General features: G+C 49.8%; 1 protein-coding gene across 2 annotated transcripts; it reads right to left on the reverse strand.

Moving 5' to 3' along the window:
* Positions 8602-12315, reverse strand: HOXB2 (homeobox B2). 2 transcript variants are annotated; one of them, XR_001299179.2, is made up of 3 exons: positions 10536-10654; positions 10104-10255; positions 9579-9720 (listed from the first exon to the last, which is right to left on the reverse strand). XR_001299179.2 is itself a non-coding variant. In XM_003131546.4 (2 exons), exons 1-2 carry the CDS (start codon positions 10918-10920, stop codon positions 9044-9046), a joined length of 1062 nt encoding a protein of 353 aa, XP_003131594.1. In that variant the 5' UTR covers positions 10921-12315; the 3' UTR covers positions 8602-9043. The 2 variants fall into 2 exon arrangements, 1 of the variants encoding a protein (XP_003131594.1); XM_003131546.4 differs by lacking the exon at positions 10104-10255 and having other exon boundaries at positions 8602-9720; positions 10536-12315.

Raw genomic sequence — 12320 nt, forward strand, 5'->3', positions numbered from 1 at the left:
TTTCCCCTCTCTCACCAGAATCCCACTGCCTGCCTCGTCATGCCTGTGAGTCTTGCTTGGCCCCCAACTATGAAAGAGCTCAAAGCATCTCGCGGGACCCCAGCCCCCCTCCCTCCTCACGTGTACTCGGCTTCCTTCCCTCTGCTTCGGGGCAGGACCAGTTGTGGGGAGGGGACCAGCTGGCACCTCCTTTAAGAGACGTGCAATGGGGGAGGGTGAGAGACGGTCCCTGCGAAGGGTTGAGGGCGGACAAAGGGAAGGAGTGTTGGCGGGGCAGGGGCGGGGGCGGGGGGCTGCAGACGGATTGAGGGGAAAAGGCCCGTCGAGGTGAGAGCCAGAATTTTCTTTCTCTTTCCCGATGCTCCCACATGTTTGTAGCTCCTCGCACTGTAAGCTCTTCTCCACAGAGGCCTTTGGAAAAGAAGAGTATAGGGTTTCTCTTCTCACCCCAAATCTGAGCTGGGCCTCCCTCTGACCTGGCTGCCCTTCTTCTGGGAGACCTGAGACGCCCATGTCCACTTTTCCCCGAACACAGGGAGAACCTCCTCGCCTCACCCCTCACCCTCCTAATTAAGGGAACAATTTGAGGTCTAATGGAGGAAGTAAATTCCAAATTGGTTTAATGAAAGAGCAGAAATCATTCCAGGAGTTGGGGAACTGCAGTCTCCCTAGTAACCCTAGTAACAGCCAAAGTCACCACCAGTCTATTATAAGGACAAGAAGAAAGGGGTGGAGCAAAAAGCCTCAAGTTATACTGTCAAGTACAGGGATTGCTTTGGCCTCACTCCGTGCTCTCCAGTTCATCCCTGAGCCTTGCTACCTTCTCTTGTGTAGCAGAAAGATGAAAACTTCTGAGAGTTGAACTTCCCACTGTGGCGCAGCTGAAATGAATACGACTAGGAATCCTGAGGTTCTGGGTTTGATCCCTGGCCTTGCTCAGTGGGTTGGGGATCCGGTGTTGCCATGAGCTATGGCGTAGGTTGCAGACTCGCCTTGGATCCTGGTTGCTGTGGCTGTGGTGTAGGCCAGAAGCTGCAGCTCCGATTCGACCCCTAGCCTGGGAACCTCCAAATGCCATAGGGAAACTCCTGCGAGTCCCTGCTGGCTCTCCCAGCTCCAGCAGAAAGGACTGGAAGAAAAAGAATCTTGAGTCCCTAGGCTCCCAAGTCTCTCTTCCTCCTTAAGAGAAACTTCACTGGCCTCTGGCCTGAGGAGAAAGTCTGTGGAACCTGGATTCCTTGCTAAGCCCACAGCAAAACAAACCAAACCAACTAACTCACAAACAAAGAAATGTGCAATTCACATCTGGAGTAACCTATGGCCTATAGGATTTTCTGGTCGATCACATTCAATTCACCAGAGAAGTTCTGGGTGGACCCAACACCAAAGTGAAATATAGTTGATTTCCTCTTTTCTACAATCTATTTAGACATACAGGAGAGAAAGAAGAACATATGTATGTTTAGAACTGAAATTATCTTTGAGAGGTTCTGGGTGACCATTCAAAAGAGAATGGGGATGTGGTGGAAGTTTTCTGTGGAGGAAGCAGCTTTAGCTGGGCCTTGGCAGGAGTGATCTGGATGGTTCTTTCATTAGGCCCTTAAGTGCCTCTCTGCCTGCTCTCCCCAGCCCAGATCTTGGAGGCCAAAGAGCAAAGATTGGAACCTGAGACTTAAAAGAATATTCAGGGTTATAATTTTTTTCCTCTATAAGAGATGGTCTCTTTTTGCTGTTTGTGGGACGAATGGAATTAGAAATCAGTGGTATGGAGGAGTTTCCGCCGTGGCTCAGTGGTTAATGAATCCAACTAGGAACCATGAGGTTGCAGGTTTGATCCCTGGCCTTGCTCAGTGGGTTAAGGAGCTGGCGTTGCCATGAGCTATGGTGTAAGTCGCTGACGCGGCTCGGATCCCACGTTGCTGTGGCTGTGGTGTAAGCCGGCGGCTACAGCTCCCGATTCGACCCCTAGCCTGGGAACCTCCATATGCCCTAGAAATGGCAAAAAAGACAAAAAAGAAAAGAAAAGAAATCAGTGGTATGGAGTTCCTGTTGTGGTGCATCGGAAATGAATCCGACTAGGGATCATGAGATTGCAGGTTCGATTCCTGGCTTCGCTCAGTGGGTTAAGGATCCAGCGTTGTCATGAGCTCTGGTGTAGGTCACAGATGTAGGTCACAGATGCGGCTCGGATTTGATGTTGCTGTGGCTGTGGTGTAGGCGGGCAGCTGTAGCTCTGATTAGACCCCTAGCCTGGGAACCTCCGTATGCCACAGGTGCGGCCCTAGAAAGAAAACAGAAAAAGAAATCAGTGGTATTTCTTTTAATACAAGTGTCACAGATCTGATTGAAAACCAAAGGCTGTGTGTGGTGCAGATTACAATGGGAAGACTGTTAGTTTGGGGGTTAGAATACTTGGGTTCAAACCCTTGCTTGGCTATTTCTTAGCGTTATGATCCTGGACAAGCTTCTGAGTTTCTCTGAATCTCAGCCTCTGAGAAGAATGAGTTTAATACTACTTCACTGTATTGTTAGTAGGATTAAAGCAAACGAGAAAACATAAACCATAGAGAAACTCTATAAATGCATGCTATTAACATTACATGCACATTCTGAAAGGGTATGAGTCAGTCTTCTGTTTTTTAATATAATCGGCATGTTAAAATACGGAAATATGTGATAGGAAAATAGCACATGTGCTATTTCTTATGTAACGCATCACCACATTATGCAATATATTCTTTATCATATGCAAATTTCACTGAGAAGTCAGAAGATTGGCTCTGTTTAGACAAAGGATTTTCTTCTAACCTCAAGGGTTTTTTTTTTTTTTTGAAAAGTAAAGCCTAATATTATATAATCTATAAAGAACCCGAGTGATTAAAACTGCAGCAGGAAAATTCAAGGTTAGATATTAGCAAGAATTTCCTGAACTTCCAAATGTGGGGGAAAAGCCTTCTAGGGAGGATGTTGTCTATCCCTTCGATTTAGCTTAGAAACTGTCCTTCCCAGAGTCGGGTTTGAACCTGACTTCCGTGATGTCAGAACAGGGTATAAACTTGCATCTGGAAAGAGAAGTAAGTCAGAGAGTTGAGATCTTTCTAAAATGAAAGATTAGAGTGACATGCAGAAATGAAATAATTTTCTACCTAATTGGGTTTATCCACGTGTGGTGGTTGTAACCAAAATATCCGCATTGGAAACCTTATTGAACACTGATCAGGCTGAATTTGTGATTTTTCTTTGGCGGTCAGGAAATAAAGAAGGTCTTGGGAAGCCTTTATACTTTTGACTCTTTCCTCCGAGGAAGAAGCAGTTTGTTAAATCTCCTTCAGACACCAAATGTCTGCCTCACCCCTGAGTGTGGAGAGGTTAGGGGTGGGGGCCATAGGAGGGCAGAGCTGGGCTGGAAAAGTCAGTGGAGGATTTGGGACACAGCAGCCACAGCAGGTGGAGGGGATGATGTAGAGCCCTAGAGTATACTTTCTGCAAACTAAGGACATGTATTTAATAAAGCATATTTTGCTTTTTTTTTTTTAAGGGTCTGCACTCATGGTATATGGAAGTTCCCCAGCTAGGGATTGAATCAGAGCTATAGCTGCTGGCCTACACCACTGCCACAGCAAGGAGAGATCCTTAACCCATTGAGCGGGACCAGGGATCGAACCTACATCATCATGGATACTATTAGGGTTTGTCTGCACTGAGCCCCAACGGGAACTCCAAAAGTATATTTCAGGAAGATGTACAGTGGGACCAATAAGTGTTTGCCTGAGACTTGGGGGAAAGGTGGGCAAGGGGATTCAGCAGAGCTGTTTAGAAAGACCCAGAATTTTTACCTATCCTCTGACACCCTAGCGACTGGACAAAACTTAACTAAAGGGGTTTTTTGTTTTTGTTTTTGTTTTTGTTTTTTGTCTTACTGTGATTTCTTGGGCTGCTCCTGCAGCATATGGAGGTTCCCAGGCTAGGGGTCAAACCGGAGCTGTAGCCGCTGGCCTACACCACAGCCACAGCAACTTGGGATCTGAGCCGCATCTCCAACCTACACCACAGCTCACGGCAATGCCAGCTCCTTAACCCACTGAGCAAGACCAGGGATCGAACCCACAACCTCATGGTTCCCAGTCGGATTGGTTAACCACTGAGCCATAATGGGAACTCCAAGGGGGGCTTTTAAAGTCTAGTGCACTCCAAGCCCAAAACCGATTTTTAAAAAATAATAAAGTCTAGTGCACCATGTTAAAGAAGCATTTTGTATAAAACATCCTACTCTTTTTCAAATAAGAATAAACATAACCAAATTGGAGAAGTTGGGGAAGGTGCAGAGAATGCAAATCAGTGGAAAACTTGGCTAGGACACCTCTGAATACTCATATTTATTGGCTATCTGGCACATGGCACACAGCATTACAGCCCGCTACAAACCAGTTGAAAAGATTTCTCTCCCTGCTCCTTTAAATAATGACGGGGGCATGATTGTTGGTGTAAAGTTACACATTAAAATTTGTTTAAATGGTTCCATCAGATACTTGGGAGGTGGGTTATCATCACACATCAAGAGTCACCACCTCCATTTAAAAGCACATGACACCAGCCCTAATAAATCTTTAATACATTGTAAACACTGACAAATATACTTGTGGCATATACGGATGCAGAGAACATTAGAGGCTCTAGTTCTCCCATTTATTTTATAGTTGGAGAAACTGAGGTCTGGAAAGGGGAAGGGACTTACCCAGGCATCAGTTAAAAAAAAAAAAAAAAAGTTTGAGTGACTCAGGTTATCATGATTGCAAATAATTCCTCAATCTAATGGTCTTTTGCTTTCACCATAATATTAACGAGCCATTCTTCTTAAACGAATGACTCACCAAGAGCAGAGCAGACTGACCAGCAGCTTTCAAGACTGCATTGAAGCCTTCCCACTCCAACCGCAGCCAATTTATAACCAGTCTGTGCTACAGACCCCTGAAGAGGAGCCCTGCCCCAGTCAGGATGGGATAAGTGAGTGCAGCCACCTGACACTGCTCTCTAACCTGCCATCACCGGAGGAGGGGGGTGTCTGCTGCCTTATCTGGAAACCCCTCCTCTTCTCCTTCCTTCTCCATAGCCAGCCTGGAAAACTCAGGTTAAAGAGGACGACCCTAGAGAGGAAACAAGGAAAAGGAGTTTTAATTTGGAACACAGACATCCTGAATCTCAGTCCCTTATGAATCTCAAATTGCCAGGCATTCCTTTGAATCTGAAATTGGATGGGATGGAAAACAGGGGTCATTTCCCTTTGGAAATGCCTTGCCTCTTTGTTCTGTTTTGGGGGTATCAGAGATGGTGACTTTTTTGAATATGGGACAGTGGGAAGGACAGAAAGGCTGTGTGTTGCCTATGAAAAGAGTTCCAACTTCTCTCTTATAATAACCTATTGAGGGAAATATGGAACCTCCTGATGCCCTGGACTGGCTGCTTCTCACCCCCAGGACACACAAAGTACCTGGATCTAAACAGGTAGATTGAGATTTTGGCTGGACCCTCCTGACTCCCTACTTACTTTGCCAGGGAGGAATCAGGAATGATGCAGCCTCAGGCAGAAACTGAAGTGCCCTTTAGACTACTGGTTTGGGTTGGGAAGGATTGGAAGGCCAGGTAAAATGGGTCAAACATTCTTGGAGTTCCCGCTGTGGCTCAGTGGTTAACGAATCTGACTAGGAACCATGAGGTTGCGGGTTCAATCCCTGGCCTTGCTCGGTGGGTTAAGGATCTGGCGTTGCCGTGAGCTATGGTGTAGGTTGGAGACGTGGCTCAGATCCTGCCTTCCTATGGCTCTGGCATAGGCCAGCAGCTGCAGCTCTGATTCGACCCCTAGCCTGGGAAACTCCATATGCTGAGGGAGTGGCCCAAGAAATGGCAAAAAAAAAAAAAAGGTCAAACATTCTTAAGCAGGAGGAAAGCAGGAAGCAAGGTGGCCATATGACCCAGATGACCCAGCAGGGCATCTCAAACTTCAATGTGCATATAAATTGTTTGAGGAGTTCCCGTTGTGGTGCAGTGGTTAACGAATCTGACTAGGAACCATGAGGTTGCTGGTTCAGTCCCTGAGCTTGCTCAGTGGGTTAACGATCCGGCATTGCTGTGAGCTGTGGTGTAGGTTGGAGACGCGGCTTGGATCCCGAGTTGCTGTGGCTGTGGCATAGGCCAGTGGCTACAGCTCCGATTCGACCCCTAGCCTGGGAACCTCCATATGCCATGGGAGCGGCCCAAGATATAGCAAAAAGACAAAAATAAATTAAATAAATAAATAAATAAAAATAAATTATTTGAGGATCTGCTAATTTGAGATTTTGATTCAGTAGGTTTGGAGTGGAGCCTAAGATTCTGCCTTTCGAACTAGCCCACAGGTAGTGCTGATGCTGCTGTCCTTAGAGAAGCAAGGCTCTTAGGGGACTGGAGCCTCAGAGGCCCCTGAGTATTTCAGGCCAAGCCATGAATCCAGGATATAAATTCTCTCCAGCAAAGCAGACCCTGCATTTTTGTCATTGATGAAGGGTGCTCTCCTTTTGACCAAAAAAAAGCTGGAAGGTGGGCATTTAGCAAGAGCCTTATTGTATTCTTGATTTTGTAGGAATCTGCTATAGCATAAAAAGCATTTTTAATTAGTCCAAATTATCTAGTTTGACTGTCCATAGAAATCAAAGCCCCAGCTGAAATGTATGTTTTATTTTGTTGGTGTAGAGATGGCTATGTGCTGTGATTTTTAGCATGTTAAACACTGCCTATGGGCATATTTTATGGAGAAATAAACACACAGCCCAATGAGATGTATAGTGTGGTTTTAATATATTGTATATTCACTTATTTATGGGGAAAATAAACACACGAACCAATAAGCTGTGTATTATTGCTTTAATATATTGAATTTATTTCATACCTATATATTTTATGAGGGAAAATAAACTAATAAGATACACGATATTATTATAATAACACATCTAATTGTTCTATATTAATTTATTTATGAAAGAAATAAGTGCAATTTAACATGACATAAGATTATTTAATGCAGGAGATGAATTCTATATTAAGACAGTTTAAAGGATTAAATTCCAGTTGAATAAGATGTGTGTACTTCCCACACAGAGGGACCAGGTTAAAAAAATGTGCAAGGGCCTGTCTAGTCTTATATGTCACGACCTACATTGGCTCCTGGCGTTTCCTGACAGTTTTTGCCTCTCGGTGCCTGGTACTCCAAGCCCCCGTCCTGCTGGACCAGGAGAAAGTCTGAAAGGCTCGGGGAAATAAACTGCTTTTAAAGAAGGGCAGTATCTGCTAGGGAGGTAGCCCTGCAGTGTCTGTTTCTGAGCCGGAGAAATATTAAATAAACCTAAGGAGGATGGATGGCTTTCCAGGGCCCTTTAAATCTCCACGTTCCCCAGAACAAACCAGGAGGCAGATGGGGAGATCGATCCTCGCTTCCCGCTTACTGGCTTTGCAAGTAGCCTGGTAAGGCGCTGTAGGGGATAGGAGATAGTGTTGAGATGGGCAAATGAAGTTGTTGGCAAAGACAGGTAGGTCTGCATTTGGAGAAAGCTCAGGTTAGGCATCAAATCCCAGAGTGAAGGATCAAAAGTCAGATTTGGCGAGGCAGACCCGGGCCTGCAAGACCCGCTGCTCACCCCCTCCCATTCCCACCCCCTCGCCGACTCTCCGTACATCTCGCGTCCTCAGCATCCGCTGGGCTCCTTTTTTAAACAATATAAAACCTAAAGAAGGCTCCCTGGCTCCCTTTCCTCCCTGGCGTCTGGATGATCCGGAAAGGCCAAGGTGGGTGCGGAGACGGTCCCCGGGGCTGGACCGCGCGCATCCCGAGGCGGGTGTCATGGCGGCCGCAGCCTCTTCCCGCGCCCTCCCCGCCGCCCGGCCCCAGCGCCATTTTGAGCATCTTCCTTGCTTCCCGGTCTCCCTTCCGCTCTCCCCGCTCCTCCTTCGCTCCCCGTAGGCCAAGCGCCTCCCAGCGCTGCCCGGGCCTCCCTGGGCTCGTCGCCCCGCCGCTCCTCGGACGCTCCTCCCAACCCCGGGAGTCCTAGGGTGACTGAGGGGCCCAAAGAGCACTGATGCCTGGCGCCGCTGCATTTTCCATCTGGCCTCCTTTCTTGTCCTCTTGGAGGCCAGTTCCCAAGAAAACCCTTGACTCCTTAGCCCTGCCTGCGTCCCCAGGCCTCGGGTCCGCAGGCATCCTGGCTCAGGAAAAAGCCCCTCCCCCCTGCTTGGGGCACTGAGGCGAGAAGCCTTGGAAACCTTTACGACCCCTTCTAATCTAACTGCACCTCTGCGCCCCCCTCCCACCTCTCCTTGTACCCACTTCAGTGCGCAGCACACCCTCTGCCCCCACCCTTGTTTCTAAGCAGCGTCTGTAAGGGGGCGGGCAGCAAACCCCCGACTCTTCTCAGATCTCCGGCCAAAGAGGCAAATAGGACCCCTTTTGTACCACCCGGACCTAGCCCGTCCAGGGCCAGGCTAACCTGGCGCTGGTCCCCAGGGAGTGAAGGCTGGCACAGGGGGCGCCGGGAGGGAGGAAAGGGCCTGGGTCCCAACGCAAACACTGACTCGTTTTCGTATTATAAAGACATTTATTTAATCTATGAAAATAATGTACAATAAATACTTTCCCCTCTTCCTATTATTAAAGAATTTTAATAAATAATCTACGGTCTAAACTTAAAAAAAAAAAAGAAGAGGAAACTAGGTTCCTCTAGCTCTTTTTAGGAAAGCCCCCCCTAGAGTTTAATTATTCCTGAGATTTCGTTGGAAGGACTCTTACCAAACGGAATTTTTTTCTGTGTGACTGTGTGATTTTTTTCGTTAAAGACACCCGTGTGCCCAATATTTTAGAAAGAGAAGAAAGGAAGTGGATGAGACGCTAATTCAATAATACCTGAATTTTAGCAAAACACGTAAAGAAGTCTATACGGCTTGGGGGTGGGGGTCCTCGGGCTTCCCGCAGGCAGCCAAGGGGGGCAGGGGTCGAGGGCCGGGAGGAGGAAGCGGGTTATTAAGGGAACTGCAGGTCGATGGCACAGAGGGTGCTGGTGAAGAAGTCCAGCTCTTCCTCGGAAAAGGGAACCGGGCTGTCGAGCGAGAGGCTGGGGGAGAGGCCTCCCGACAACTGGAGACAGGAGTCGGCCGCGAAGAAGCTGAGGTCGGGTAGGAAAGGCGAATAGGGCCGCTCGGGGAAGGCGTCTTCCGGCAAGCGCTCCGGCTCCAGCCCGCCGGCCCCGCGCAGCTCGCCGCCCGGGCTCCGTGCGCCCGCGCCCTCCACGCGAGCGGCCAAAGGCCGGAGGCCCGGCGCTCCCAGGGGCCCCGGCGCGACCTCAGGAGGTTGACAGCAGACTTCCCGCGCCGCCCGCGAGACGGAGGGGCGGCCCGGGCTGGCCAAGGGCTCCTCGGAGGCCTCGCCGGCTTTCTTCGGGGCACCGGGGCAGGCTGGCCCGCCGTCGGGCGGCTCTCGGTGCTGCGTCTGCCGCTTGTGCTTCATGCGCCGGTTCTGGAACCACACTTTGACCTGCCTCTCGGTGAGGTCCAGCAAGGCGGCGATCTCCACGCGGCGCGGCCGGCACAGGTACTTGTTAAAGTGGAATTCCTTCTCCAGCTCCAGCAGCTGCGTGTTGGTGTAAGCCGTGCGCAGTCTGCGCGCGCCGCCGCCCGCGGCCTCCGGCAGTCCCGGCCCATCTGCAAGGAAAGCGGGATGGGCGTCAACGCGGCCCGAGGACTCAGCCCGACCTCCTATTCGGCTGACATAAAGACTGTCCCGTCGACCCAAAACAATCTCAGCAGCACTAAAGAGCAGCACTCCCGCCCTTCCCGCCCACCAAAGCGACTTGCTCCCGAGGCTCTTGCGTTCTTTCCCGTCCGTCCCTCTCTCGCCGCCGGACCCAGCCCGGGTCAGGGCAAAGCATTCAGAGAGCCGCCCACGGGCCACGCAGGGGGTAGGCAGCGGCTCCCTTTCGCCCCTTAACCTCAGAGCCCCCTCCCAAGTCGTGTGAGTGGATCCCTCAATTCGGCACTTTCCAACTCAGCCTGGGAAGAAGGTTCATAAAGAGATTATTCCTCACCTCCTTTCCTCCTCAGCTCCCTAGCTCTCAAATGCCCCCTCTTCTCTTAGAGCTGGGGTGGATGGGACCCAATCTTTTCCTGCCTCCAGATTCAACCCAACCAACAAGACTCCACTCAGATAACGATGAAACCTCAATCGAATCCTTTTCTTCTAGAGAGAGGGGAAAACAAACAAACAAAACAAAACAAACAAACAAACAAAAAAACCCTCTTCCCCAACCAGCTTCCAACATCAGCTGTAGGGGGGGAAAAAAAAAAAAAACTGGCAGCGGCCAGGCCTAAACCTCAGAGATCCATTCTGCTTCCTCGTCCCTGGACTCGAAGGGGCAAGGAACTCCAGCAGACTCGCCACCTTTTCTACCTCCCCCACCGCTCTTTCTCCCCCTCTCTTTCTAACTGCCTCTCATCCCATCCCTACCCCGCTCACCGACCTGCGGGCGATCCGACCCCGGAGGCCAGGACGGAGAAGGCGGCCGTGGGAGACGTGGCGGATTGGCTGGGTTTCTTGGCGGATTTCTTCTCTTTCATCCAGGGGAACTCGGGGGCCAGGGGGGTGGCCGGGAGCGGCGGCGGAGGCGGCGGCAGAGCCGGCCCATCTTCGGCTCGCTTTTGGCTCCCGGGTCTCTGAAGGGTGGAGGCGCCGGGCTGGAGGCTGGGGAAGGTTTGCTCGAAAGGAGGAGGAGAAGGAATTAATGTCGACTCCTTGATTGATGAAGTTTGAAATGTCTCCAAGACAGCGGGGAAGGAAGTCAGACACTCGGCGAGCGATGGCTGGCTGTTTATAAACCCAATCTCCCTCTCAAATTCAAAATTCATGGCTTTCAATGGTGGGGGAGGGGGCCTGTTGGGGGGGCGTCAGGAGGGAGGATCGGAAGGGACCCCCCCTCCTGCCCCCCCCAGGTTTGTGTGATGGAGCGATTTTGGGAAGGGACGATTTTGATCTCTCTCTCTTTTTTTTAAAATTTTGGGCCTTTATAATTGTATATTGCTGATAAATACAAGCGTATGGGGACTCTCTCTATAAAACCCAGGACTCCAGCAAAATTGCAGGGAATTCGTGGTCACGGGACCGGCCTTGGCCAATCGCTCGTCTGGGCCTGGTGGAAAACAGAGAGCATTATTTGCTTTAATTGATTCAAAAACTCTAGAGGACCATGACCTGGACATCATGAGCCCCCCAGTCCTACGCTCCCTCTCCCTCATGCCTCCCTTTCTCCAGAAAAGCTAAAGGAACCTTCCCCTCCTCCCCTTCAGAGGATGGGATGTTCTGGAAAGGAAAACAAGGGAACCTAGGGGAGAAATCTTCCTCTTTCCCAAATATTTTAAATAGAGTAAATCGAGGCTTTCTTTACAAGGCCAGGAGCATTCCCTTCCCCTGCCCCCTCCCCCCAAAGAGTGAGGATCTGAATGTGGGAGGAAGAGGTGGTAGAAGGAGGCTTTTTTCCCTTTGGGAAAGGTCCCTGTTAGCAGTGCAATAAGGACAGAGAAGAGATTTACAATCATCAGCATCACTGTCCCCGTCCCACCCACTCCCCCCAAAAGCAACAGATAAATCTTGGAAAATCGACAAGCACTCCTAGGCTGACACAGAGGAGTGAGATAGATAGTGAGGGGCCCTTTTGGGCCTCTAGCCTACAAAGCTGTGTGGTCTCAGCTCCCTTGTCTGCCCAGTGTTTGCAGCACTGCCCCTGCCCCCAGGTCTACCCGCTCTCCTCACCTGGAGGTTTCCGCCCTCCCCTATGACCCCCCCCCCAACCAACAGGGTCTAAAATGCCTAGACACCCACTCAAGCTTCTGGCCTGAATCTGCCTCTATATTCCAGGAATGGGAATAAGAACCAAGGTAGCCACGGATTTAAGTTTAGAAAACTCTCAAACCTCAGGTCAAGGGGGGGGGCTCCCCCCTAGGACTCCCATCCTATTTTTGCCATTGTGCTCATTAATTAATTATTAATCAACATCCCTGATGTGACAGTCTTCCCTGAACATGGAGGTGGTGGGCAAATGATGACCACTGAGATGATATTCCATTTCTGGCCCCTGGGGGGAATTTTGTTGTTGTTGTTGTCATTTATTTCTTTTCAGAGGATGGGGTGCGTATGCGCTTTCGGGAGCGCTGTCGTTTACCAGAGGGAAGGTCCACAAGACTTCCGGCCCCAAGCCTTTGGTGGGAAACTAGATCTCAAAGCAGAAAATGAAAAGTCGATCTGGGGTAAG

This window comes from Sus scrofa, chromosome 12 (genome assembly GCF_000003025.6).
Source record: "Sus scrofa isolate TJ Tabasco breed Duroc chromosome 12, Sscrofa11.1, whole genome shotgun sequence".
Lineage (NCBI taxonomy): Eukaryota > Metazoa > Chordata > Mammalia > Artiodactyla > Suidae > Sus > Sus scrofa.

What these genes read in the sequence shown, in the direction of transcription:
- HOXB2 (XM_003131546.4), bottom strand. Translation starts at nt 10,920, where the DNA reads ATGAATTTTGAATTTGAGAGGGAGATTGGGTTTATAAACAGCCAGCCA. An exon ending in CGGGGTCGGATCGCCCGCAG is followed by an intron (nt 9,721 to 10,535) that starts GTCGGTGAGCGG and finishes CTTTCCTTGCAG; the next exon opens with ATGGGCCGGGACTGCCGGAG.